The 27543-nt window shown below is 39.7% G+C and overlaps 1 protein-coding gene and 1 pseudogene across 4 annotated transcripts in view; both read left to right on the top strand.

Annotated features, from left to right (window-relative positions):
- Window positions 1-27543, top strand: part of PPP1R42 (protein phosphatase 1 regulatory subunit 42) — a 68104-nt gene that overhangs the window by 34365 nt on the left and 6196 nt on the right. For 2 of the 4 annotated variants that reach the window (XM_034966180.3, XM_034966177.3), the window contains 3 exons: window positions 9341-9458; window positions 15673-15804; window positions 26720-26874. In XM_034966180.3, coding sequence (XP_034822071.1) covers window positions 9341-9458; window positions 15673-15804; window positions 26720-26847 — 378 coding nt within the window. In that variant the 3' untranslated portion in view covers window positions 26848-26874. Of the gene's footprint in view, window positions 1-9340; window positions 9459-15672; window positions 17623-26719; window positions 26875-27543 lie in introns of those variants that run through there. The other 2 variants (XM_034966178.3, XM_055116631.2) reach the window with 2 other exon arrangements.
- LOC106635040 (U4/U6 small nuclear ribonucleoprotein Prp3-like) lies at window positions 12019-14073 on the top strand (annotated as a pseudogene).

The raw sequence follows: 27543 nt of genomic DNA, 5'->3' as shown, positions 1-27543 counted from the left end.
GGCATGGTAACTCATGCTTATAATCCCAGTACTTTGGGAGGATGAGGCAGGAGGATTGCTTGAGCCCAGGAGTTTGAGACCAGCCTGGGCAATATAGCAAGACCCCTCCTCTAAAAGGTGTTTTTTTTTTTTTTTTAAATTAGCTGGGAATGGTGGCCTATAGTACCAGCTACCCAAAAGGCTGAGGTGGGAGGATTGCATGAGCCCTGGAGGTCGTGGCTACAGTGGGCCATGATTGTGCCACTGTACTTCAGCCTGGGCAACAGAGTGAGACCGTGTTTCTTGGAAAAAAAAAAAAAAAAGCCAGGCACAGTGGCTCACATCTGTAATCCTAGCTCTTTGGGAGTCTGAGGCTAGAGAATCACTCTTTTTTTTTAATTAGCTGGGTGTGGTGGAACATGCCTGTGGTCCCAGCTACTCAGGAGGCTGAGGTGAGAGGATCTCATAAGCCCAGGAGGTTGAGACAGCAGAGAGCCATGATCATGGCACTGCACTCCAGCCTGGGTTTCAAAGTGAGATCCTTTCTCAAAAATAAAATAAATAAAATAAAATAAAATACATTTGGAGACTTACCCTACCTGATTTTCACAACTTTAAAGTTACGATAATCAAGACAATGTGGCATTGACATAGGGTGGCCATGAAGATTAAGGAAACAGAACAGTTTATAAATAAACTCACACATAGAGTCAACTGATTTTTAAGAGTCTCGCTCTGTTGCCCAGGCTGGAGTGAAGTGGCACAATCTCAGCTCACTGCAACCTCCGCCTCCTGGGTTCAAGCAATTCTTCTGCCTCAGCCTTCCAAGTAGCTGAGATTACAGGCACATGCCACCACACCCAGCCAATTTTTTATATTTTTGGTAGAGACAGGGTTTCGGCATGTTGGCCAGGCTTTTCTTGAACTCCTGACCTCAAGTGATCCACTTGCCTCAGCCTCCCAAAGTGCTAGAAATACAGGTGTGAGCCACTGTGCCCAGCCAAAAATTCCAGTATTTCAATGGAAGAAAGGATAATGTTTTCAACAAATGGTGGAACAACTGGATATCCAAATAGAAAAAGTGAACCTTCACCCTTTACCCCATGCACAAAAATTTACTCAAAATGGATCATATCCAAATTTAGCTGCTAAAATATAAAACTTCTAGAAAAAATATAAAGATTTCTTTAAAAGAACGCAAAAAGCACAACCCATAAAAATTGAGTATTCCACCTAAACAGGAGAGTAAACTAGGAAAAGGGAAGACATGGTATCTAGGGAACAGTAGAAAAGCTAAGGAAATTCACAGAAGTGAAGGTAAGTCTTAGGACAGCAGCTGTACGGTAGGCTAGAAGGCACCCAGCCCATGTTGCAACAGACTGAACTGTGGTAAGTACATAGAAAACTAAGAAATTAGGCAATTTTTAACTCTAGGGAAAAGAAGAGGCAATCCTAGTGTACTATGTAGTTTAGCTGTGAAGAATACTTAATTGAGCTTAATAATATAGTCACTGAAACTTGGCCAGGTGCAGTGGCTCACATCTGTGATCCCAGCACTTTGGGAGGCCAAGGCAGGAGGATTGATTGAGCTCACGAGTTCGAGACCAGCCTGGGAAAGATGGTGAAACCCTATCTCTACAAAAAATACAGAAACACCAGACAGGCATGGTGGCACATGCCTGAGTCCCAGCCATTAGGGAGGCTTTGGTGGAAGGATCGGTTGAGCCTGGGAGGTCAAAGCTGCAGTGAGCCATGATCATACTACTGCACTCCAGCCTGGGTGACAGAGTGAGACTCTGTCTCAAATAATAATAATAATAAGACACTCAGTGAAAATTAATTAACAATGTTAGTATAACTCTACTGACATAGTGGGAGAAGGGAAGTGTAGTAGGGGTTGGAGGTAGTACTTATGAGAATTAAATCATCATGTTTCATAGTAGAAATTTAGTAGATAAATATCTAAGATTTAAAAATCAAAAATAGCCATTGTTATTTAGAAATGTGGACATAAATGTGTGTAGAAATAGCTGAAGAAGTTGAAAGTGGTTTTGTTATAAGCCCTGACATACTCTTTAAGTTTTGTTATAAACCCTATGATCTTATTTGATATTTTAACTGTGTTGATTATCTCACTTTAATTTTTTAACATAATTTAAATAGAGAATGGTTGGTGAGGAAACTTGATCAATATAACCTTGTTATTGTGTATCACCATATCCCTCATTAGACTGAGTAGCTTTGAATGCAAGGAATTTTGATTTATTTACTTCAGGGTTACCCAGAGCCCAGCCCAGTGCTTGGCACATAGCAGGCACCTACTGTATGTTTATAGAACAAATGAAGAAGGGCACAAAAAAATATTCTGGAGAAGGAATGCAAACCATTCACTGAGTTCCAGCTGTTGGTATATACCAAAAGTTGCTTTTCCCTCCCATAGAGTGAAGATATCCAAGGAGTAAGAATAAAATCTTAAGTTCTTTTACTTCCACCATGAAGACACAAACAATTAAAAATGCCTGGACACAGCTTCTTGGCATTCTGAATATAGACATTGCCCAGGATATGTTTGAAATGTGCTTTTTGTGGGTCATTTTAAATAATCTTCTGAAGGCTTAGTCAAAGGACATGTTGAAGCCTAGCATCAGAATATTAACTCGTTTTTCTGTTATGTATTCGTGGGCAGCATCTCTATATTTGGCTTTAATTTTTTCCTTCTTTTTGTTCACTGACATTGTCCAAAAGCTACTGACATCAAACCCTGTGCTATAGGCGAAAAATCTCTCATGCCATATATAAGGTCACTGACATCCATCCTGAATCGTCAGCAACAGACAGCTTTGTGCCATGGGGAAAAAGAAATGGACATCATTAGAGAATCCTAACAAAACCACTGTAATTACCCAAGGTTTTCAGCACTTAGAGCAGCTGCTTTTATATGGACCTAAGTTCCTTAAGTGTGCCTACAGAAAATACAGGAAATAACTAGTGTAGTTCTTACACAGGAAATTATCATTTTAAAGTTATTACTTTTGCTGATAATTTACCATTATCTCTAAAAGTAAATATTCAAAATTTAAAATTAATATTCAAATGTTTTTAAAAGGAACCTTAGTCACACCATTGTATTATTATAAATATTGTAATAGATTACTCCATACTATGAAAGTCCTGTTAATCAATATTGCAGATAGATTTTTGCGAAGTATTATAAACTAAAGCATGTTAGCAATTTGTGTGTATCTACAAATTGTCTTCTTGTAGTCTTGTTCCATCAAACTGAATTTATATATCTTTTGGCATAGAAGACACATTTTGTAAGTGACTACTTTAAGAAAATATGAAAAAATAATGATCCCTTAGGATGGTTAAACAACTTTGAATCTTTCAACCAAGATTCTTGTTTGAGCAGTGAGAAAGGAAGATATTTAAAGGAACACATGTAGCAAGGAAAAGTGCTACCAAGGGACTGAAATTCTTGAGCTCTGTGGAAAGAAAAGAGAGAACTGGATTTCCAGGAAATATAAGCATTCTGAAACAATGCCATGCCCTAGCTTACTGAGGGTCCTAGAGCCACAAGGGAGTGGCTGCATTAGAGGCTGAGGCACAGGATATGCCTCATTACAGACGCTACCTGTAAGAAGCTGGGTAGCCAAGCAACTTTTGGCCCTCCTGCTGCTTGAGATTTCATTCCCTCTCCTCTCCTCACATCTTTAGACCCACAACTGCCAAGGACTCCTTACCACCAAGATCCTCTAACTCTGCCTTCATCTCTGCTATTCCTTAATCCAAAACTGGTCCAGGGCAGGGACTTCTAGACAGGAGGATATATAAATGGAGAGAAGGGACAGAGGAGGAAATAGAAGAAAAGAGAAGATAGTCTTTCTTTTCTCTCTCTTTCCATGTCTGCAGCACCTCTAATTAGCAACTTCTTCAAAAATGGTTCCATCTTATTTCTCCCTATAATTCCTGTCCTGCTTCTAGCCTTAGGTCACCTGCCCCTCTCTTGTTCATTCATTCATTCATTCATTCATTCATTCATCTCTTATACATTCATTGAAAACACCTACTATGTGGCAGTACTTGCTAGACAATGGGGGACACAAAAGTGAGCAGAAAACAGATATGATCCCTGGCCTTGAAGAATTCTCAACATTCAGGGGAAGAGAAACATTAAGCACATAATCATCCCAAAACAAATATAAAATTGCACAAGTACCACAAAAATGAAGTATGTGTCTCTGCAAGCCTATTATAAGAGAGGGATCTGTCCTAGTTAGAGAGGTCACTAAAGGCTTCTCTAAGGAAGGGATAGCTGAGCTCTGAGAGAAAAGAAACATTTATCAGGCAAATAAAACAGCATGTGCCAAGGTCCTGGGGCAGGTTGGAGCATGGCAAATATGAGGGATAAGAAGCTGAGATAGTGAAGGTGGAACATAGTGCAGAGGCCAGCGGGTAGATGGGCCACATAGGCATGAAAGAGAGTTTTGTCTTTATCCTTAGAACAATGAGGAGCCAATGGAGGTGTTTAAGCCAGGAGTGAAGTAACTGGAGATTAGCGGTTTGAAAAGATCTGCATGGCTACAGTGTGAAGAACAGACTGGAAGAGGCCAGGCTAGTTACAAAGTGAGAGATGATGGAGACTTTAATAAGGTAGGGATGGAAATGGAGTGGACAGATTGGAGAGCTGTTTAGGAAGTAAAGTGGATAAGACTTGGTTGTGAGTTGGATATAGGGAGCATGGGAGAAGGAGAGGTCAAGAGTGATTCCTGGGCTTCTTGCCTTGCACAATGAGAAATAAAGAAGTCAAGAGTCAAGTTTGAGAGATCATGAGTTTTGGTAGTGTAGGGTTTGAAGTGCCTTTGAAATGTTCCAGAGAAAATGTCAAGTACATAATTGGACATATGAGGCCAGAGCTCAGAGGATAAATAAATGTGAATCTTCAGCGTATTAAGTGGTCACTGAAACTACTATCATCGACAAGATTGCCTATAGTCGGGAGGGGAGAGAGTACAAAGAAATGCTCAGCTTGGCCTCCCACATAATTTGGTTCTTCCTCTTGTGAATAGATTACCTCTCTTTCTTTAGGGTAACAGAAGTTTGACTATTATCATAAATGTGGCCATTCTTTTTCTATAAAGGGTCTAAGTATAAATAGAGAAGGCAATGGGTTACGGGAGGCAAACTTTTTTCTAGCTGTGATTTTACATTCTGCTGTGGTCCAGGGAAGGGAAACAAACACTGTTTGAAAGGAATAAACATAGATTATAGAAAAGGAGTCAAGTGAATTGGTCCCCAAGGTTCTCCCACCAGGGACATATGCTCCTGCTCCCCAGTGAGAGCTCTCGCTCTCTGGAAACGTGCTGATGCATTATGGGGAAGACTGTCACTGCATAGATGTTCTTATAGCATTGCTTTTATTAGTTAGATGTTCTATTAGTTAGATGTTTTATTAGTAGTTGCTTCTATTAGTTAGATGTTTTATTAGTTAGATGTTCAGTTCTCGGTATGTGGCTGAGATTAGCGGTTTGAAAAGATCCACATGGCTACAATATGAAGAACAGATTGGAAGAGGCCAGGTTAGTTAGGAAGTGAGAGATGGTGGAAACTTTAATAGAGATTTCCCCAATGTATGAAACAGCCTTTTCATACACTGGGGATTTCTGTAGTCAGAGGTTTGTTACTTGTGGAGTCAGAGATTCATGAAGGATCCATGCAAGAATGTAGAATCACAAAGCCATGGAGTGGTGACCAGGGTACGATATTCCAAAGAATTGAGACTGGGAAAGTATGTGATTGGCAATGTGTGGATCAGTGATAAGGCTAGCAATGCCTTTTCAGTGGCACCAGATTGCAGGAGTGCCCAGTGGTTGAAGAAGCAACCAGCTGTTATCCACACTATAGCCATGCAGTAGACTAGGCCAACTCCAAGTGGGGACCTAGACCAGCAGCAGCAGCAGAAATGCAGAATCTCGGCTTCTGTCTCAGACCTAACAACTCAGAACCTGCATTTAAATAAGATCACTCAGGATTCTTAAGCACATGAAAGTTTGAGAAGCATTAGTCTGGATCAGTCTTCAAGAAGTTTGGCAATGGTAGGTAAGAGATAAAATAAACTCCAGATAAGAGGGAGATACTGGAAATGGAAATGGAAGGGAGAGAAGATCCCAGGAAGAAAAGGCTGGGAACAAAAGAACTACTTAACCTGGGGAAAGAGGTGTGACTCTTCCTTTGTTGAGAAAAGTGGAAAAGAAGAATGGAAGAGGAAGTGTGAAATCAAAGGCAGATAACTGAGAAAACTTGGTGGATGGATGACCCACTTCTCCCCAGTAAAATTGGTGGCAAGGTCAACCACTGAAGAGAAGGCGAAAGAGAGGTTTTAGGCCAAACAATACTCCATAGTGTAGAAACTCCTTTAACTTACAGGGCTCTAGTTTAAATGACATTTACTTTTGGTTAACATGTCTTTGCATGTTTTTCCTGTACCTCCTTTAAACAGATATTCATCAATGTATAAAAATTATTAGATAGTTTAACAACAATTTACAATAAAACTTTTGCATTTGTACAAGTAGCCTGATGAGGCTAAGTTGAGCCATGAACTTCACTAGGGCCAGCATTATATAGCTTGCTGACACTATTAAGTCAAATAAATATCATGGCTCCAAAAATGTATAAAACTTGAAGAACAAAAAAAAGTTTAATCTTTACCTATAGTTTTTAAGTCTGTAAAGTTTGCTAAATCAATACAATGATCTGAAAAGTTCATCTCAAAATCAGATATATTAGTGATTTACTTCATTGGTTTTCTGATGACCATTTATCATGAGGTATAGAATCTTCAGTATGAATGAGGGAAATAAAAAATTTGACATGTTTGCCTCTTATATGAACTAAATATCTGATTTATAAGACACAAACGAACAAACTTCTATGGCCTGTCATGTTTTCTCAGTTTCTAATTTATTCAACCTCTGCTCAATATTGATCCTGACAAGCAGAGTGACCCAAAGATAAATTTATTCATTGCACAGTTGAGTCAGGAACAAGCCAAAAATTATAGATTTTCCCAGGCAGATGATGACAGGCAGTCAGAGGGATGACAAATGGCTGTCTTTAGATTTAGTAAGGACGGTTGGTCCAGACATTTCCGATAAAGATTGGAGTATGCTGGTCAAATACAGGTTCATCAGCGGTCATCATTAATGGTAGAGAGAGCATTGCTGTGCTGCAGACGCCTAGAAAGGAGCTTAGGCATCAGCCCTGCAGGGGAAATAGAATTTGCTCCTTAGTATTTTGCAGCACTCCTCTAAGTGATAGCATGACATGATCATTTATCAAATAGAGACTGTCCAGAAAAGTGTCTGCTTCCTTTAGTAACTTATTGAAGAGCAGGAAAGTGAAAGCTTTTTATTAAAGACAGGAAGGCAATGAACAACCAGAGCGTATCCAAAGGGTAATCGTATTTCAGCACAGGATTAGTTTAGTCTTAAATAAACATACACTGGAGGGAGTATGTCGAAGGTCATTTATCAAGTAAAGAACAATTAACAAAACTCTAAGCACTCTTTTTATCTATATTAATTTAACATTCTCTAAGTGTTTGTATTAACTTTTAGATGATGGGCATCACATTCAACACTGTAAAAAATGTGATGCATAATCCCTTCCTTATAGGTTTTTAGAGTAAGAGAAATACAATGTAACTCTCACGTAAAATAAGATAGTTACGGCTCTATTAAACCCTGCCAAACAAATGCTGTTGGGGAAGGCATATTCCAGAGCCCAGAACTGAAGGCTGAAGTTATAATTTATGAAGATAACTTTCTTATAAAAAGTCAACTACTTATTTGTCAATAGGTCAAGAAGTTTCTTCTTCCTTACTTAAAATGTTTTCGCTCTCTGTTGACAAAAATTAAGAGAAAGGGAATTAGTTAAGAGGTAGCAGGGCAGGCAAACAGGCAGAGAACTGACACATTTATTACTTTCTTTGTTCCAGGCACTTTATATGCCATGGCAACTAATCTTAATTAACCTCAAGTTATAGATGAAGACATATATTTGCCTAAGGTCACACAGTAAGCAGCAGTGCCAGGAAGTTTAGGATTGCCTTATTTTTAAAAAAACAATGTCTTATATTTTCACATAAATTACTTATTGGAATCCCTCAAAGTCTAGTGCAGACTAAATTTAGGGTATATATCCAAAGAAAGTGAAATTACTATTTTAAAAGCAACATGTGCACTCCCATGTTCTTTGCAGCAATATTCACAATAGCCAAGCTATGTGCACTACTTTTGTTGAGTAATTCATTACAGATTAAATGTATCTGATATTAAAAATAAAGAACAGAAAAAATAAAGAAAAATAAAGAACAGAACTTTGGCCACTTATAAGAAATACTCAAAGTGTACTTCATTATCATTAAGTAGCAGTTAAGATAAAATACACTTTTTAGAAAGCGGGGAAGGGGAGAAAGCAAGACATAACAGACAAAGTACTGAGGAAAGAGTGACACTGGATAGGAAAAGAAACCCAAATAGGGACAAAGATGCTGTGAAAAAAGCAAACTGAGACAGTTAGTTCTTAAGTTCTGTTAATCTGTTTTCCTTACATTTATTTGGGTTGTAGACCATGGAATAACTTTATTATTCCTTGAACTATCAGTTAGCTGATTTTCTTCTTATAAGCTATAAAAACATGCAAATATTTATGATATAATGTAAAACAAAATTGTACTCACAGTACAATTATGACAATTAAAAATATGTACCCTCCCGAAAGTCCCTATGCTCAAAAAGATTAGAAGGATACATAACAGCATATTAAAAGTGATCTTTGCATGATAAGCATACAAATGATTTTTTCCCCCTTTCTTCCATTTTTCCCTTTGGTAGGTGTTTGTTTTTTGGTCTTTTTTTTAACACTTAAAAAATGAATATGCATTCTTTGTAAAATAAAAAGCAACAACACACATTCCTTACAATCACCAGGGACTGCTTACTCACTACCCCTTAATTGCCTAATCTGTAAACTTCTATGAGCTACACTAAGAATACGGCATCTTCTGCAGGAAAAAGTTTTTTCTGAGCTGGAGTGGGGGCCATTTAAGGGAGTATGACAGAGAACAGTTGTGTGGCCCTCAACTTAGGACCTCATTTTTTTGCCTCATCTTCAGTGCCTTCTATTATCAGTATAGATTGTTTTATTCAAAATTTAGTTATTATGCACCTTCTAAGTACCTGGCTCTGAGCTAGAACTCCATGAAAGCAGTAATTACCTTTAAAAACAATAACTGACATGCTAGAAGTACTGGTAAATATGAAATGCTTGTGCTTTGCTTTTTCTTCTCTAATTATAGGATTTGGAGTTTTTACTGAACAAGTTGATGAAGCTGTGGAAAATTGATCTAAATGGAAATCCTGTTTGTCTCAAACCAAAATACAGGGACAGACTGATATTGGTGTCCAAATCACTGGGTACATATTTATATTAATATAATTTTTAAGAGAATGACACCTAGTTAACTTTTTGGTTATTTTACCAGCAAGCTTTCAGAAATATAAATCTGACATCTGGATCTGTGAAAATTGTCAACTTTAAATTCAATATTTTGAATAAGAGCAAAAGTTAAAATTGACAAATAAAGCATGAAAAACATCTGCTGTTCAGAAGTAATGAAAGCACCTGATACTTATTCCTTAAGAAGGATATTTTGCTATTACCAATAAAAATGGTTAGTCATAAATGTGTAGAACTTGCTGACCTTTTGCCAAACTTTCGTTAGCACAAATCCTTTGATGATCCCAAGAGACTCCTTAGCTCTTGGTTCTGTAGATAAAATTGATCAAAGTTTTCATTGCTTGACATTTGCCAAATGTTACCCTAAGAACATACAGGAATCCCTTTCGTTTGATAGGAGAGCTGGGTGACGAGACCCTTTATGAGATCCTTACAAATAACATTCCTGAATGTGCACCATACTGGGGGAAATGGACAGAAACACTCGATTAATAGTGACCAAGTGACACAGCATCAGAAAGATGGGCAGTGACCTCTCACGAAGGCTATGGGAGTCATTTTATGTTTTTTAGGTTACCCAGTCCTCACCAAATAGAGTGACAATCCACATATTTGGTTTACTTAGCATGAGTGGAAGCAAATTTTGTATTGAGAGAAACTTATTAAAATGAAATAAATCTCATAGTTCTATAATCTTGAATTCATTACCTGGCTCCCAGTCTTCAACCATGTTCACACCTATTAACTTCAAATAAGAACATCTGAGGCCGGGCGCGGTGGCTCACGCCTGTGTTCCCAGCACTTTGGGAGGCCGCGGTAGGTGGATTGCCTGAGATCAGGAGTTTGAGACCAGTCTGGGCAACACGGTGAAACCCCATCTTTACTAAAATACAAAAGAATAGCCAGGGGTGGCAGTGTGCACATGTAATCTCAGCTACTCGGGAGGCTGAGATAGGAGAATCGCTTGAAACCGGTAGGCGGAGGTTGCAGTGAGCCGAGATCACGCCATTGCACTCCAGCCTGGGTGACGAAGTGAGACAATGTCTCAAAAAAAAAAAAAAAAAAAAGATCATTTGCTAAAAATGAGATGGAGACAGGTTAACGGAGGCATAGTTTCCTAGTCATTCCTCAGCTCTGTTTGGGACATTAACATGAGGAAGAAGAGATTACAATAAAAGACTTGGAATTTTCATTCCTTATCTTTATAGTATATTTTTAAAGTATGTATTGATTACATATATCTCATCCAAAAATATACTAACAAGCTATATAATTATTAATAAAAATAGATCTGGAAAGACATCAATAAATATAAGTGGCTGGAAAAACTGAGCATCAAAGAATGACCTTTAGAGTAGAGGCGGGGTTTCATTATGTTGGCCAGGCTGGTCTCGAACTCCTGACCTCAAGTGGTCCACCCGCCTTGGCCTCCCAAAGTGCTGGGATTACAAACATGAGCCACCGGCCCAGCCTGACGCCACTGTTAAATTAGGGAGAAAAGGTTAAGGAGGGATGGCTAATTCTAGTTATCACGACTGTGAAAGTATTTACTTTCTATCAGAAAGGCTATGTTTGAGCACAAACGCAGAAGCCTCACTCTTCGTTCTAGCAGTTTACTTTTGCGCACTTATTCTCCATATAAGGAAAACTGCAAGTAGCCTAATTTCCGCTTCAGGAAGTTAAAGACATTAACTTGGCAGAAATAGGCTTAGTCCGGGAAACAGAAAGCAAGCAACTTGTTCACGGAAACGTTTCGGTTCTGCGACGCATGCGCTCTGCCTCCAGGAAAGTGGCAAACATGGCTGCACGAATTGGCGGCCCGGCCCACTCTGGTCACGTGTTGGGAGACAGCGGCGTGGCAGCTGCCGTGGCGACAGGGACAACAGGCCTAGGGCAGTCAGAAGGTTTCTGGTTCCGGTTTAACTTTCGGCCTCCGTCTCGGGGCTGAAGTTTGTGAGCTGTAGTATTGAGTCCCATTTGAGCTATTCTCTTTTTCCTGAAAAATGGCACTAAGAGGGAGCTGGATGAGCTGAAACCATGGATCCTTTCACAGTCGTTGATAACTACAATTAGCCACTCTTCCTTAACCTTTTCTCCCTAATTTATCAGTGATGTCAGGCAGGGCGCGGTGGCTCACGCCTGTAATCCCAGCAATTTGGGAGGCTCCAAGGTGGGTGAGAAGACAGTGAAGAGCGTGCTGGGTTTCTCAGAGCCTCCAGTGTTCACAGCAGCACTGAACTGCTGTGGGGAAGAGCATGGACAAGAAGAAGGCAGCCGATCATCTGAAACCTTTTCTTGATGATTCTACTCCCCAATTTGTGGACAAACTGAGGCTGTAGGAGGAAGGCGGAAGCTCTAGGCATTCCAAGTCTAGCAGTGACGGAAGCAGAAAACGAAAGCTAAAGAAGGTGTTTGGTGATAACTCTTGGCTCTCCAAGGAATCATCAGGAGTAAAGAAGCAGCGAATACCCCATTTTGAGGAGGTGGAAGAAGAGCCAGAGGTGATCCCTGGGCCTCCATCAGAGTCCTGGCATGCTGACTAAGCTCCACATCAAACAGATGATGGACGCAGCAAAATGACAAATCCAGGAGAGGAAAAAACAGCTGCGCTTCATTAGCCCCCCTACACCTCAGCCAAAGACTCCTTCTTCCTCCCAACCAGAGCAACTTCCAACTGGCCACACTATTCAGCCCTCCCAGGGTGCCACTTTCATGAATGATGCCATTGAGAAGGCAAGGAAAACAGCTGAACTACAAGCTCGAATCCAAGCCGGGCTGGCACTGAAGCCAGGATTCATCAGCAATGCCAACATGGTGGGCCCGGCTAATCTCCATGACATGGGCATTGCTTCCCCAAAGGGGGAGTTAAAAGACCAAATTAAACCTACACCACTGATCCTAGATGAGCAAGGGTGCATTGTAGATGCAACAGGCAAGGAGATTGAGCTGACACACTGCATGTCTACTCCTGCCAATATTCGTGCTGTTCCCTCTTCAGAGGGAACCATTCAAGCAACAGCTAAAAGAAAAGCCATCAGAAGACATGGAGTCCAATACCTTTTTTGACCCCGAGTCTCCACTGTCGCTTCCCAGAGCCAGAAACGCACTTTTAAATTCCATGACAAGGGCAAATTTGAGAAGACTGCTCAGCGATTAAGGACAAAGGATCAACTGGAGAAGCTTCAGGCAGAGATTTCACAAGCAGCTCAAAAAACAGACATCCATACTTTGACTAGGCTTGCCCTTATTGCTCCTAGGAAGGAGCTAAAGGAAGGAGATATCCCTGAAATTGAGTGGTGGGACTCTTACATAATCCCCAATGGCTTTAACCTTAGAGAGGAAAATCCCAAGAGAGAAGATTATTTTGGAATCACAAATCTTGTTGAACATCCAGCCCAGCTCAATGCTCCAGTTGACAATGACACACCAGTTACTTTGGGAGTGTATCTTACCAAGAAGGAACAGAAAAAACTTCAGAGACAGACAAGGAGGGAAGCACAGAAGGAACTACTAGAAAAAGTCAGGCTGGGCCTGATGCCTCCTCCAGAACCCAAAGTGAGAATTTCTAATTTGATGCGAGTATTAGGAACAGAAGCTGTTCAAGACCCCACAAAGGTAGAAGCCCATGTCACAGCTCAGATGGCAAAAAGACAGAAATTGCATGAAGAGGCCAACTCTGCCTGAAAACTCACAGCAAAACAGAAAGGTCAAGAAAATTTAAAAGCTTAAGACATTTCACAGGGGGTACACATATCTGTATATGGAGTTAGAAATTTGAGCACCCCAGCCAAGAAGTTCAAGATTGAGATGGAGTTAGAAATTTAGCACCCCAGCCAAGAAGTTCAAGATTGAGGCCAATGCTGGGCAACTGTACCTGATAGGGGTGGTGTTACTGCACAAGGGTGTCAACGTGGTAGTAGTGGAAGGGGGCCCCAAGACCCAGAAGAAATTGAAGCATCTTATGCTGCATCGGATAAAGTGGGATGAACAGACATCTAACACAAAGGGAGATGATCATGAGGAACCTGATGAGGAAGCTGTGAAGAAAACCAACAAATGTGTACTATTCTGGGAGGGTACAGCCAAAGACCGGAGCTTTGGAGAGATGAAGTTTAAACAGTGTCCTATAGAGAACATAGCTCATGAGCATTTCAGAAAGCATGGGGCTGAACATTACTGGGACCTTGCGCTGAGTGAATCTGTGTAGAGTCCACTGATTGAGACTACTGCAAGCCCTCGCCTCTCCCCTCTTGCCTTTGTCTCTTCTGTCCTCTCACTTATTCTGTTTCCCAACCCACTCCCACTTGTATGATCTCAGAACTGTGCCAAGCAGACATTGGGACAAAGGGAGAATATCTTGCTCCCTTCCCCAGTCAGCCTGGTGTTGCCCTTTATTCCCCTTATGTGCGTATGATTAAAGAGTTTGTTTAAATAAATAATAAAAAAGAATGACCTTTATTGTAAAGTTATAAGTACTAAGATGTTTGACAATTTCTTATGGTTTGGAGAGTACTAGCTAGTTCAGTGGAAAAAAAAGTACATGAAATAAGATATGGAGACAGTTTTACTTCTAGATTCTGTGGTTCTAGTTTATATTCTTTGTTTCAACATTTTGTTTTTTACTTTGGGTATAACACAATATTATGGCTTATGTTTAAGTGGTAGTGTTAATATTTTCAGTAGTACAACTAATATTTTATCAGAATATTGTCATTATCCCTGAAAGGATGTGTGATCTAATAAATTTTACTACATCCTTTCTACATTCTGGGATCTAGTGGATTACATGGATAATGAGAGAAACTATCTAATTTTCAAAACTACTATACATAAATTTTATTAGAAAAAATCTATCAAGCAGAGTCCTATGGAAAGAAAGAAAAAAATTTTGAAGAAAAACACCATCCTTCTATTAAATGAAGATCATCTGTGTTCACGTAATTAAAGAAACAATATAGGCAATATAAATATCCTATAATAAGGGAATTGTTCAATATTTTATAATATATCCATAAACAACAGAACACCAGCCATTAAGGAAACATAAGCCATATTTAAGGAAAAAATGGTAAAATGTTCACAACACAATATTAATAAGCAGGATGCAAAACTAATATAGAGGATTCCAATTTTATATACATATATAGAAAATAAAAACATGCTAAGAAATATACAAAAGTGTTATCAGTGATTATTTCTCATTGGGGAATAATTTTTTTATTTTTTGTGTGTTTTCCAAATGTCTTACAACTTGCAAAAATTATTTGTATAATTTATGCAGCGCAATTTCTATCACACCTCTGTAATCCCAGGGCTTTGGGAAGCCGAGGATCGTTTGAGGCCAGGAATACAAGAGCAGCCTGGGCAACATAGTGAGATCCCATCTCTAAAAAAAAAAAAAAAAAGCTTTTAATTATCCAGGCATGGTGGCACATGGCTATTGTTCTAGCTACTCGGGAGGTTAAGGCAAGAGGATCACTTAAGCTGAGGAGTTTTGAGGTTGCAGTGAGCTAAGATCATGCCACTGCATTCCAGCCTGGGTGACAGAGTGAGATCCTGTCTCAAAAATAAATAAATAAACAAACATAATAAGGGGTATGGTCAGGCACGGTGGCTCATGCCTGTAATCCCAGCACTTTGGGAGGCCGAGGCAGGCGGATTGCTTAAGCTCAGGAGTTCCAGGCCAGCCTGGGCAACATGGCAAGACCTTGTCTCTACTAAAAATACAAAAAAATAGCTGGGGATGGTGGTGCACACCTGTGGTCCCAGCTATTCGGGAGGCTGAGGTGGGAGGATCACTTGAGCCCCAGGGGGCAGAGGTTGCTGTAAGCCAAGTTCACTCCATGCACTCCAGCCTGGATGACAGAGCGAGAACTTGTCTCAAAAAAAAAAAAAAAAGGGGGGGATAATAATTACAGAGCCTTTTAATGTTTTATTTAATGATATTTCCATTGTTTATAACAAGCACATATTCTTTTTGGAATCAGAAAAAAATCTATAAATAAAATCTCAACAAAAGTACATGCATTGTATAATTAATGTATTTTAAAAACAAATTTATTTCAGTCTATGGTGTAACTTAAGTTTCTGTGCTCTGAACCAGAAGTGCATATTTTGACTTATGTTTATATGTATATATTGTATTTTTTAAATGTATGTATTTTTCTCCAGAATTTCTTGATGGAAAAGAAATTAAAAATATAGAAAGACAATTCCTAATGAATTGGAAAGCATCCAAAGATGCCAAGAAAATCAGCAAAAAAAGGAGCAGTAAAAATGAGGATGCAAGCAATTCACTCATAAGTAAGCACTCTGTCACTCATTAGGTGACTGCTCTTCTAGCAAAGGAAATATTCTAGGCAACAAAAAAATGCCAACAAATAAAATAGTTTTTGTTTAGTTTTTTGTTGTTGTTGTTTTATGGGGTTTTTAAAAACTTATTTACTTAGTTGTACATAAGTACAATTTGTCTTGTATTGGAAATTTCACCTATAATGTTTATGTAAATGGTAGCCACTATGAACAACAGCTGTGTTTGGTTTTGTGTAAACATAGAGCCACAAGGGTGGGGAAAAATGTATAATTGTATACCTGGCAAAAGTGCATGATATCAGCTATGTAAATTGTGAAACCTAAGCCACTAGTATATTTGTTAAGTAACAGTGCAAAAAGGCCAGGCACGGTGGCTCACACCTGTAATCCCAGCACTTTGGGAGGAAGAGGCGGGTGGATCACCTGAAGTCAGGAGTTCAAGACCATCCTGGCCAACATGATGAAACCCTGTCTCTACTAAAAATACAAAAAATTAGCCAGGCGTGGTGACAGGCACCTGTAATCCCATCTACTTGGGAGGCTGAGGCAGGAGAATCGCTTGAACCCAGGAGGCGGAGGCTGCAGTGAGCCGAGATTGCGCCATTGCACTCCAGCCTGGGCAGCAAGAGCAAAACTCCATCTCAAAAAAAAAAAAAAAAAGTGCAAAAATCACATTTTTCATCAGGATAGAAAATAAAAATATATCACAACCACATCTGTGGACTGTCTCCCTTCTTATGCACATACTCCAACACCTGAAAATTTGGATTATAATATACCTAAAGTTGTGTTACAAAGGACATACCAACCTCCCTTGCCTAACTAATGCAACAAAATGTAACTAAGAGTAATGTGTAACAGTTATCTTAATTTTGGAGCATCCAAGAACTGACTAGTCTGGCGGGGCACGGTGGCTCATGCCTGTAATCCCAGCACTGTGAGAGGCTGAGACAGGCAGATCACCTGAGGTCAGGAGTTCAAGACCATCCTGGTCAACATGGTGAAACCCCATCTCTACAAAAATACAAAAATTAGCCAGGCATGATGGCAGGTGCCTGTAATCCCAGATACTCGGGAGGCTGAGGCAGGAGAATCACTTGAACCCGGGAGGTGGAGGTTGCAGTGAGCTGAGATTGCGCCATTGCACTCCAGCCTGGGCGACAGAACAAGACTCTGTCTTAAAGAAAAAAAAAAAAAAGAACTGACCACAGATTTTTTAGCCCATGACATTGCAATGAGCCCCTTCCTCCTTTCCATGATAGTGTTTGAATGCTAATGTTCTTGTTCTACAACTGACTAAGGGAAGGCATAAGGACATAGTGAAGGGGCTAGGCCAGGGAAATAGGAAAAGGGAAATGGGGACACTGTAGTGAGGCTTTATGCTAGGCTTCATCCTAGCAGAGCTGCTAGGATAGGATAGCATATCCTAGGAGCTCTGTCACTCTAGGACATGGTGTCTGACATGAGGAGGAGCACGGGTGGAGAGGCATGGAGCTCTAGTGATTTTGCCATATCATGTTCACTGAATACGAACTATGGGCCAAGCATGGTGGTTCACACCTGTAGTTCCAGTACTTTGGGAGGCTGAGGTGGGAGGATAATTTGAGCCTAGGAGTTCAAGATCAGCTTGGGCAACACAGTGAAACCTCATCTATAAAAAAAATATTTAAAAATTAGCCAGGCATGGTGGCATGTGCCTGTCGTCCCAGCTACTTGGAAGGCTGAGGAAGGAGGATCACTGGAGCCTGGGAGATCAAGGCTGTAGTGAGCATGATTGTGCCACTTCACTCCAGCCTGGGGAACAGAGCAAGACCCCATTGAAAAAAATAAAGAATATAAATTATGGAAAATCATTAAGTAGAATGGGATTTTCTTAGTTGATAATATACTCATGAGTATATTACAATATACTGTGTTGCAATGTGAATTTCTCAAGATCTGAAACTTCTAAAATAGTCAGAAGGCATTTTTCCTCTGTTCATTCCTGGCTGGCTGTGAAGGGCAGAACTAGACCTAGGGTAAGGATTCTAGTATTTTACATATTTTCAGTATTACACCAAAGATGTCACTTTTTAAATATTTAATACCAGCCCTCACCCCAGAATTGGGCCAATTCTAAAAATAATGTAGTTTCTTTCATTTTAACTGATTTCAAAAATTCTTCCTAATTTAGGGACAACTACATTAATTAATTGTTAACTTCAATGAAATTTGACAAAATAATAATATGTCTTTAAATTTACAACTTAAAAAAATTATAGTCTACTAACCAAAGCAATCTATACAATGCAATCCCTATAAAAATACCAATGACATTCTTCACAGAAATAGAAAAAAAATCCTAAAATGTGTGTGGAACCCCAATAACCAAAGCAATACTGAGCAAAACCAACAAAGCCAGAGCCACCACACTACTAGACTTCAAGATATACAACAAAGCTATAGTAACCAAAACACCATGGTACTGGTATAAAAACAGAAACATAGACTAGTAGAACAGAATAGAGAACCCAGAAACCAATCCACTTAGCTACAGCCAACTGATTTTTGACCAAGGTGCCAAGAACATACATTGGATCACAGCTCACTACAGCCTCGATCTCCCAGGCTCAAATGATCCTCCTGCCTCAGAACTCCCAAGTAGCTGAGATGACAGGTGTGTGCAACCATACCCGGCTAATTTTAAAATATTTTTTGTAGAGATGAGGTCTCACTGTGTTGCCCAAGCTAATCTTGAAATCCTCGGCTCAAGCTATCCTCCTCTTCAATAAATGGTGATGGGAAAACTGGATATCCATATGCAGAAGAATGAAACTAGACCCCTAGCTATCACCCTATGCAAAAATCAACTCAGTATGGATCAAAGACCTAAATATAAGACCTGAAACTATAAAACTACTAGAAGAAAACAGAGGAAATGCTTCAGGACATTGGTCTGGGAAAAGATTTTATAATAGAACCTCAAAAGCACAGGCAATGAGAACAAAAATAAACAAGTGGGATTATGTCAAACTAAAAAGCTTCTGCACAGCAAAGGGAACAATCAAGAGTGAAAAGACAACCTATAGAATGGGGAAAATATCTGTAAACTATTCATCTGACAGGATTATTATTCAGAATATACAAGAAACTGAAACATCTCAAAAGCAAAAAAACAACAACCCAGTTTTAAAATGGGCAAAGGATCTGAACAGACATTTCTCAAAAGAAGACATACAAATGGCCAACAAATATAAGAAAGATATGCCCAATATCACTTAATCATCAGGATGCAAATCAAAACCACAATGAGGTGTCATCTCATCCCAGTTAGGATGGCTATTAACAAAAAGACAAAAAAATAACAACAGGTAGCCAGGCACAGTGGCTCACGGCTGTAATCTCAGCATTTTGGGAGGCTGAGGTGGGTGGATCACTTGAAGTCAGGAGTTCAGGAACGGCCTGGCCAACATGGTGAAACCCTGTCTCTACTGACAATACAAAAGTTAGCCAGGTGTGGTGGTGCACACCTGCAATTCCAGCTACTTGGAAGGCTGAGGCACGAGAATCGCTTGAACCCAGGAGGCAGTGAGCTGAGATCGCACCACTGCACTCTAGCCTGGTGACAGAGTGAGACTTAGTCTCAAAAATAAAAACCAAATGCTGGTGATATGGTTTGGCTGTGTCCCCACCCAAATCTCATCTTGAATTGTAGCTTCCATAATTCCCATGTGTTGTGGGAGGGACCTGGTGGGAGATAATTGAATTATGGGGGTGGTTTCCCCCATACTGTTCTTGTGATAGTGGATAAGTCTCATGAGATCTGATGATTTTATAAGCAGTTTCCCCTTTTGCCTGGCTCTCATTCTCTCTTGTCTGCCACCATGTAAGACGTGCCTTTTGCCTTCTGCCATGATTGTGAGGCCTCCCCAGCCATGTGGAACTGTGAGTCCATTAAACCTCTTTTTCTTTATAAATTACCCAAGTCTTAGGTATGTCTTTATCAGCAGCATGAAAATGGACTAATACAGCTGGTGAGGATGCAGAGAAAAGGGAGCTCTCTTATACACTGTTAGTAGGAATGTAAAGTTGTACAACCACTATAGAGAACAGAATGGAGGTTCCTCAAAAAACTACAAATAGGGGGCTGGACATGGTGGCTTACAACTGTAATCCCAGTGCTTTTGGAGGCCAAGGCAGGAGTATCAGTTGAGACTAGGAGATCAAGACCAGCCTGGGCAACAAAGCAAGACACCATCTCTTCAAAAACATTATTTTTAAAATTAGCGGCCAGGCGAGGTGGCTCATGCCTGTAATCCCAGCACTTTTGGAGGCCAAGGCAGGTGGATCACTTGAGGTCAGGAGTTCAAGACCAGCCTGGCCAATATGGTGAAACCCCTTCTCTACTAAAAATACAAAAATTAGCCAGGCATGGTGGTGCACACCTGTAGTCTCAGCTACTGTGGAGGCTAAGACAGGAGAATCGATTGAACCTGGAAGGCGGAGGCTGCAGTGAGCCAAGATCATGCCATTGCACTCCAGCCTGGGAAACAGAGCGAGACTCCATCTAAAAAAAGAAAGAAAGAAAATTAGCTCAGTGTGGTAGTACACACCTGTAGTCCCAGCTACTCAGGAGGCTCAGGCAGGGGGATTGCTTGAGCCCAGGAGCTTGAAGCTGCAGTGAGCTATGATCATGCCACTGCACTCCTGCCTGGACAACAGAGCAAGACCCTGTCTCTTAAAAAAAAAAAAAAAAAGCAAGGGTGGGCGCGATGGCTCACGCCTGTAATCCCAGCACTTTGGGAGGCCAAGGCAGTTGGATCATAGTTCAGGAGTTCAAGACCAGCCTAGCCAAGATGGTGAAACCTTGTCTCTACTAAAAATACAAAAAAAAATTAGCTGAGCGTGGTGGCACACGCCTGTAATCCCAGCTATTCGGGAGGCTGAGGCAGAGAATTTCTTAAACCTGGGAGGCGGAGGTTGCAGTGAGCTGAGATCACACAACTGCACTTCAGCCTGTGTGACAGAGCAAGACTCCGTCTAAAAAAAAAAAAAAAAAGCAAAACAAAACAAAAACCTACAAATAGAACTACCAGATTTTCCTTGAATTTAAAAAAATTCCTTGAATTAAAAAAAGAAGAAGAACTACCATATGATCTAGCAATCCCACTACTGACCATTTATCCAAAGGAAAAGAAATCAGTGTATCAAGGAGACATCCACACCCTCATGTTTGTTGCAGGAGTATTCACAATAGCCAAGATACAGAATTGCCCTAAGTGTCCAACAGATGAATGGATAAAGAAAATGTGGTATATATACACAATGGAATACTATTCAACTATAAATAAGAATGAAATCCTGTTATTCGCAACAACGCGGATGGAAATGGGGGACATTATGTTAAGTGAAATAAGCCAGAAACAGAAAGTGAAACGGTGCATGTTCTCACTCATCTGTGAAAGCTAAAAAAAAAAAAAAAAAAAAAAACCAAAAAGTTGATCTCATAGAATTAAAAAGTAGAACGAGGATACTACAGACTGGGAAGGCCAGAGGGAATAAGGCAAGGGAAGAGAGAGATTTGGTAAAGGTTACAAAATTACAACCAGATAGGCGGAATAAACTTTAGAGTTCTATAGCAGCTGTCCCCAACCTTTGTAGCACCAGGGACTGGTTTTGTGGAAGACAATTTTTCCATGGACCAGAAGTGTGGTGGAGGGGGATATTGTTTTGGGATGATACAAGTACATTACATTTATTGTGCACTTTATTTCTATTAACATTGCACTGTAATGTATAATGAAATCGTAATTCACCATAACGCAGAGTCAGCAGGAGCCCTGAGCTTTTTTTCCTGCAACTAGATGATCCTATCTGGGAGTAATGAGAGACAGTGATAGATCATCGGGCATTAGATTCTCATAAGGAGTTCACAACCTAGATCCCTCACATGCACAGTTCACAATAGGGTTCATGTTCCTATGAGAATCCAATGCTGTAGCAGATCTGATAGGAGGCAGAGCTCAGGTGGTAATGCGAGTTATGGAGAGCAGCTGTAAATACAGATGAAGCTTCATTCGCTTACCTGCCACTCACCTTCTGCTATGCGGCCCAGTTTCTAATAGGCCACAGACCAGGACCATTGGGGTTGGGGACCCCTGCACTATAGGATGACCATAGTTAACAATCATATATAGTTTCAAATAGCTAGAAGGAGAATATTGAATGATGCCAACACAAAGAAATGATAAATGTTTGAGATGATGTATATGCTAATTTCCCTGATTTGATCACTATACATTATATGTATTGCAACATCACTATGTACCCTATAAATATGTACAATTATGTCTCAACTAAATTTTTTTAAATTAGCCATTTAATTTTCTCAAAACAGTCCTTATTAATCTCTTTATAATCTAGTGTGAGCCCCAACTAACAAAAACCATCTTTTTTTTGATAGAGTAACACTCTGTCACCCAGGCTGGAGTGCAGTGGCACAATCTCAGTTCATTGCAACCTCTGCCTCCCAGGTTCAAGCAATTCTCCTGCCTCAGCCTCCTGAGAAGCTGGGATTACAGGCATGTGCCACCACACCTGACTACTTTTTGTATTTTTAGTAGATGGGATTTCACCATGTTGGCCAGGCTGGTCTTGAACTCCTGAACTCAAGTGATCCACCCACCTTGGCCTTCCAAAGTCCTGGGATTACAGGCATGAGCCACTGCGCCCTGCCCAAAAACAATGTTTAAAGTCATATAGATAAATTAGCAACAAACTATCTGAAAAGAAATTATGAAAATAATCCCATTTACAATAACAACAAAAGAATAAAATACCCAGGAATAAATTTAATTAAGGAGGTGAAAGACATATGCTGAAAACGACAAAACATTGATGAAAGAAATTAAACAAGACATCTTCTGCAATGTCTGCTTATAAATTTTAAAAGAAATTAAACAAGACACAAATGAAAAGACACCTCATGTTCATGAACTGAAGACAATATTGTAAAATATCCATAAGACCAAAAGTGATCCACAGATTCAATGCAATTTCTATCAAAATCCCAATTGCATTTTTTATAGAAATAGAAAAAAGCAATTCTAAAATTCATATGGAACCACTGAAGACCACAAATAGCCAAATCAATCTTAAGGATGAAGAACAAAGCTGAAGGCACCACATTGAAATATATTACATAGATACAGTAATCAAAACAGTATGGTACTGGCAGAAGACAGGCATATAGAGAAATGGAACAAAATAGAGCGCCCAGGAAAAAAATCCATGCATATGTAGTCAATTGATCTTTGACAAAGTGCCTAGAATACACAATGGGGAAAGAAAAGTCTCTTAAACAAATAGTGGTTTTTGTTCCTCCAAAGAAGACATACAAATTTCTCCAAAGAAGACATACAAATGGCCAACAGGTATATGAAGAAATACTCAATGTCAGTAATCATCAGAGAAATGCGAATCAAAATAGATATGAGCTATCACCTCACATCTGTCAGGATGGCTTTTATTTTTTTTTCCGAGACAGAGTTTTACTCTTGTTGCCTAGGCTGGAGTGCAATGGCGTGCTCTCAGCTCACTGCAACCTCCGCCTCCTGGGTTCAAGCAATTCTCCTGCCTCAGCCTCCCGAGTAGCTGAGATTACAGGCATGTACCACCACACCCGGCTAATTTTGCATTTTCAGTAGAGATGGGGTTTCACCATATTGGTCAGACTGGTCTCCAACTCCTGAACTCAAGTGATCCACCTGCCTCAGCCCCCCAAACTGCTGGTATTACAGACATAAGCCATTGTGCCCAGATGGCTATTATTTTAAAAAAGGCAACACGTGTTACAGAGGATGTGAAGCAACTGGAACCCTTGCACACCACTGGTGGGAATGTAAAATGGTGCAGCCACTATAGCAAACAGTATGAACGTTCCTCAAAAAGTTAAAAATAGGACTGCCATATGACCCAACAATCCCACTTATGGATATTTATCCAAAAGAATTGAAATCAGGATTTCCAAGAGACATCAGTACTCCTATGTTCATTGCAGCACTATTCACAATAGTCAAGATGCGGAAACAAGGTACATGGACATTGGACAGATGAATGGATAAAGGAAGTGTATATTAAATGGAACACGGAATACTATTCAGCTTTACAAAGAAAGGAAATTCTGCAATATGTGACAACATGGGTGAGCCTTGAGGATATTATGCTAAGTGAAATGAGCCAGGTCAAAGAAAGACAAATACTGATTCAACTTATATAAGATATCTAAAATAGTTAAATTCACACACTCAAAGAGTGGAGTACTATTGCCAGCAGCTGAGGGGAGGAAAGGGAGACTTACTAATCAATGGGCATAAAGTTTCGGCCAAACAAGATGAATAAACTCTAGAGATCTACTATACGACATTGTACCTAAGGTAAAAAAAATAATGTATTGTACATTTAAAACTTTGTTAAGAGGGTAGATTTTGGCTGGGCGCGGTGGTTCACAACTGTAATCTCAGCACTTTGGGAGGCTGAGGCAGGCAGATCACTTGAGGTCAGGAGTTGGAGACCAGCCTGGCCAATATGGCGAAACCCTGTCTCTACCAAAAATACAAAACAATCAGCTGGGTGTGGTGGTGTGCCCCTGTAGTCTCAGTTACTTGGGAGGATGAGGCAAGAGAACTGCTTGAACCTGGGAGGCAGAGGCTGCAGTGAGCCGAGATGGCACCACTGCACCCCAGCCTGGGTGACAGAGCAAGACATCATCTCAAAAAACAAAACAAAAAAACAACAAAAAAAAGGAGGGTAGATCTCATGTCAAATAGTTTTGCTACAATTTTTAAAAGTCCATATAGAATGTTATAGTATGTAAGCTTCATTTCAGACCTTGTGGTAGTTGCTGTTATGATAATTATTAATAATTAAAAATGGAAAGCACTCGGAATTAGAAGGCAAAGAAGAGGGGGCAAGGGAAGAAAAAAGAACTGACATTTATTGTGCTAAACATTTCAGATATTTACATACATTATTGCATTTAATCATTATAACCTGTGAGGCAGAAGATCATTATATGCATTTTGCAGATGAGAAAGTTCAGTTTCAGCAAATGAAGTTTACAAAGCTAGCAGGGGGCACAGGCTAAATGAAGCTGGGATATAAGGACAATTAATGTTCTAAAGCAATAATGCTCTACTTAGAAATTCACTTCAATTTGCTGGGAATTTGGGAAAATAACAGATGTGGAAATATGTGATATGTAAACAATTTTTATAACTAAAAAGGAGCTAGAGGAAATAGGATAATACAACAAATTTCAAAATTTTAAAGGGAGTACTCAAATAGATTACATAATTTACTATATTGAAAAATGGTCTCGGCCAGGTGCGGTGGCTCATGCCTGTAATCCCAGCACTTTGGGAGGCTGAGGCGGGCAGATCACCTGAGGTCAGGAGTTCACGACCAGCCTGGCCAACATGGTGAAACCCCGCCTCTACTAATAGCACAAAAATTAGCCGGGTGTGGTGGCAGGTGCCTATAATCCCAGCTACTAGGGAGGCTGAGGCAGGAGAATCACTTGAACCCGGGAGGCAAAGGTTGTAGTGAGCCGAGATCGTGCCACTGCATTCCAGCCTGGGTGACAAGATGACACTCTGTCTCAAAAAAAAATGGTCTCTAAAATCAATTAAAATAAAATTTAAAGTGAACACACTGAGTAGCTGCAGCAGAAAATTTTCTGAGCTTTTCTCAGGAGTACTTGGTTATTCTTCCTTGGCCATTTGTAGGTCCTCCCTCCCCTTTGCCCATGTTTGCCATCCCCATCCAAACAGATGGTACAAACCTGGAACTCTCAGGCTTAAAAGCAGTGACATCCCTGTATATACGTATGTAATATACAATAACTCTATCCTTTTGTATATGTCCAATAGCATACTATATGGTCTTTATGCAAAGACTCTTTTATAACTGTGCAAGAGAAAGGGAAAGCATAAATTAAAATCTAGAAAATATATTATGTATTTTCAAAATCTACAGTATACCTACCTTTCAGGTCTTTAGAAGAGTTAAGATGAACTTTTTAAAGGCACCTCTGTGCAACCAAATACATTGTAAGGGAACAGGAATTCTTAAAAAGATGGTAATAATTTTTGTACTTCCTAATCTTTTATGTATTTTTGATAGCCTTGTAAATTTGGAGCTCTATATTGGGGATTATGGTAAAATTATAGGAATTATTATAACCTCTAACTTCAAGGATCTTACAATTTAAAAATCTTATCCTAAGTATAGCCATATAGCTATATAACACAAAATTGTAAACATACTTTAATATCTTAATAAAATCCAAAATATTATACTCACATCTTTTAGCCCTTTCTTTTATAGCACTTCTATAGAAAAATTCATAACAAACATTTAATAAACATTTATTAAGCACCTCGAATGTGTCCAAGAATATGCCAGCCACTGTGGATTAGAGGTGAATAGGGCTGTCCCTACTTAAAAGGAAATTACTGCTGGAAAGGGAGGAGGATCTGAAAGCAGGTAAATGATATGGAATGTTAAGTGCCAGAATAAAGGTATGGACATATCCCCAAAACGATACACGATTAATTTACTCCCTACAAGTTAAACAATTTGAAAAAATAAACTAACTCAGAACAGTAAAATTAAGGGCAGTTAATATTTATATTAATGTTGGCATGCTCATTTTATTTTAAGAGTTGATCATGAACTTTCCTGTATAGGTTTTTGTATATGAAAGTCTGTGCTATTTTTTCCTTGGGTTATTAATTTTATTACTAGTTTTACTGTGTATTCATTTAGCTTTATTTAATTTTTAGATAATCTAATATTGTTATACCCTTTTTTAAAATTTAGTTATTAATTTCAAAGCAGAATGCTTTTATTTCTTTGTGTGCTACAGGTAACTTCAAAACAATGCATCATATAGTTCCTGTTTATTACCCACAGGTGGGTAAGCCAAAATTAGTCTTTTTCTCTGAAATACAGAGATACCCTGTAAATGCAAATGCATCTCCAGAAAGTTCCTGAGAAGATTACACTAAAATTATTGAAGAGATGGGGTAGGTTCTTTCAAATATTTATGTGACTTTATCTTTTTGGTGGGGAGGAGACATCTTCACAGTAAACAAAGAGGAACAGAGGCCATCCAATCTGTCTCCTAGTTCTTTGTTCTCAATCCTTTTTGGCCAAACATAGAAAGAAAGAAAAAAAAAGTTCATTGTTGGTCTGCCCAAACACTCAGAAAGTTACGATGGGAAGGGGTGTTTCCAGAAGACTTTGGTGTTAGACTGGATACACCCACTGAGGTAAGGTAGGAGACTCAGAAAAGTCCCAGAGGCAGTAGGTAAAGATGTCTCAATGATCAGGGATTCTGTCAAAGGAGCCTGAGGCCTAGCTGATGATGACTAGTCCACCAGTGGGTGGGCGACTTCAGAGCGTATGGTTGCAGAAAGTCCAGAGGCCTACAGAATTAGACTACTTTCACCACTTCTACAAACCAGATTTTTAAACTGTTGTCTCTGAAGGAGGCAGAAGTTTCTCCTGATGAGGAAAAATTTGCTTTTTGGTTTAAAAAAAGGTATTGCTTTGATGGAAAAATAAACCAGAGCTGGGGACAGTGGTTCACGCCTATAATCTCAGCATTTTGGGAGGCTTAGGTGGGCAGATCATTTTAGTCCAGGAGTTCAAGACCAGCCTGGCCAACATGGAGAAACCCCTTCTCTA

The sequence above is a fragment of the Pan paniscus genome, chromosome 7 (assembly GCF_029289425.2).
Source record: "Pan paniscus chromosome 7, NHGRI_mPanPan1-v2.0_pri, whole genome shotgun sequence".
Classification (NCBI taxonomy): Eukaryota; Metazoa; Chordata; class Mammalia; order Primates; family Hominidae; genus Pan; species Pan paniscus.
This window is presented reverse-complemented; position numbering and strand designations above follow the sequence as displayed.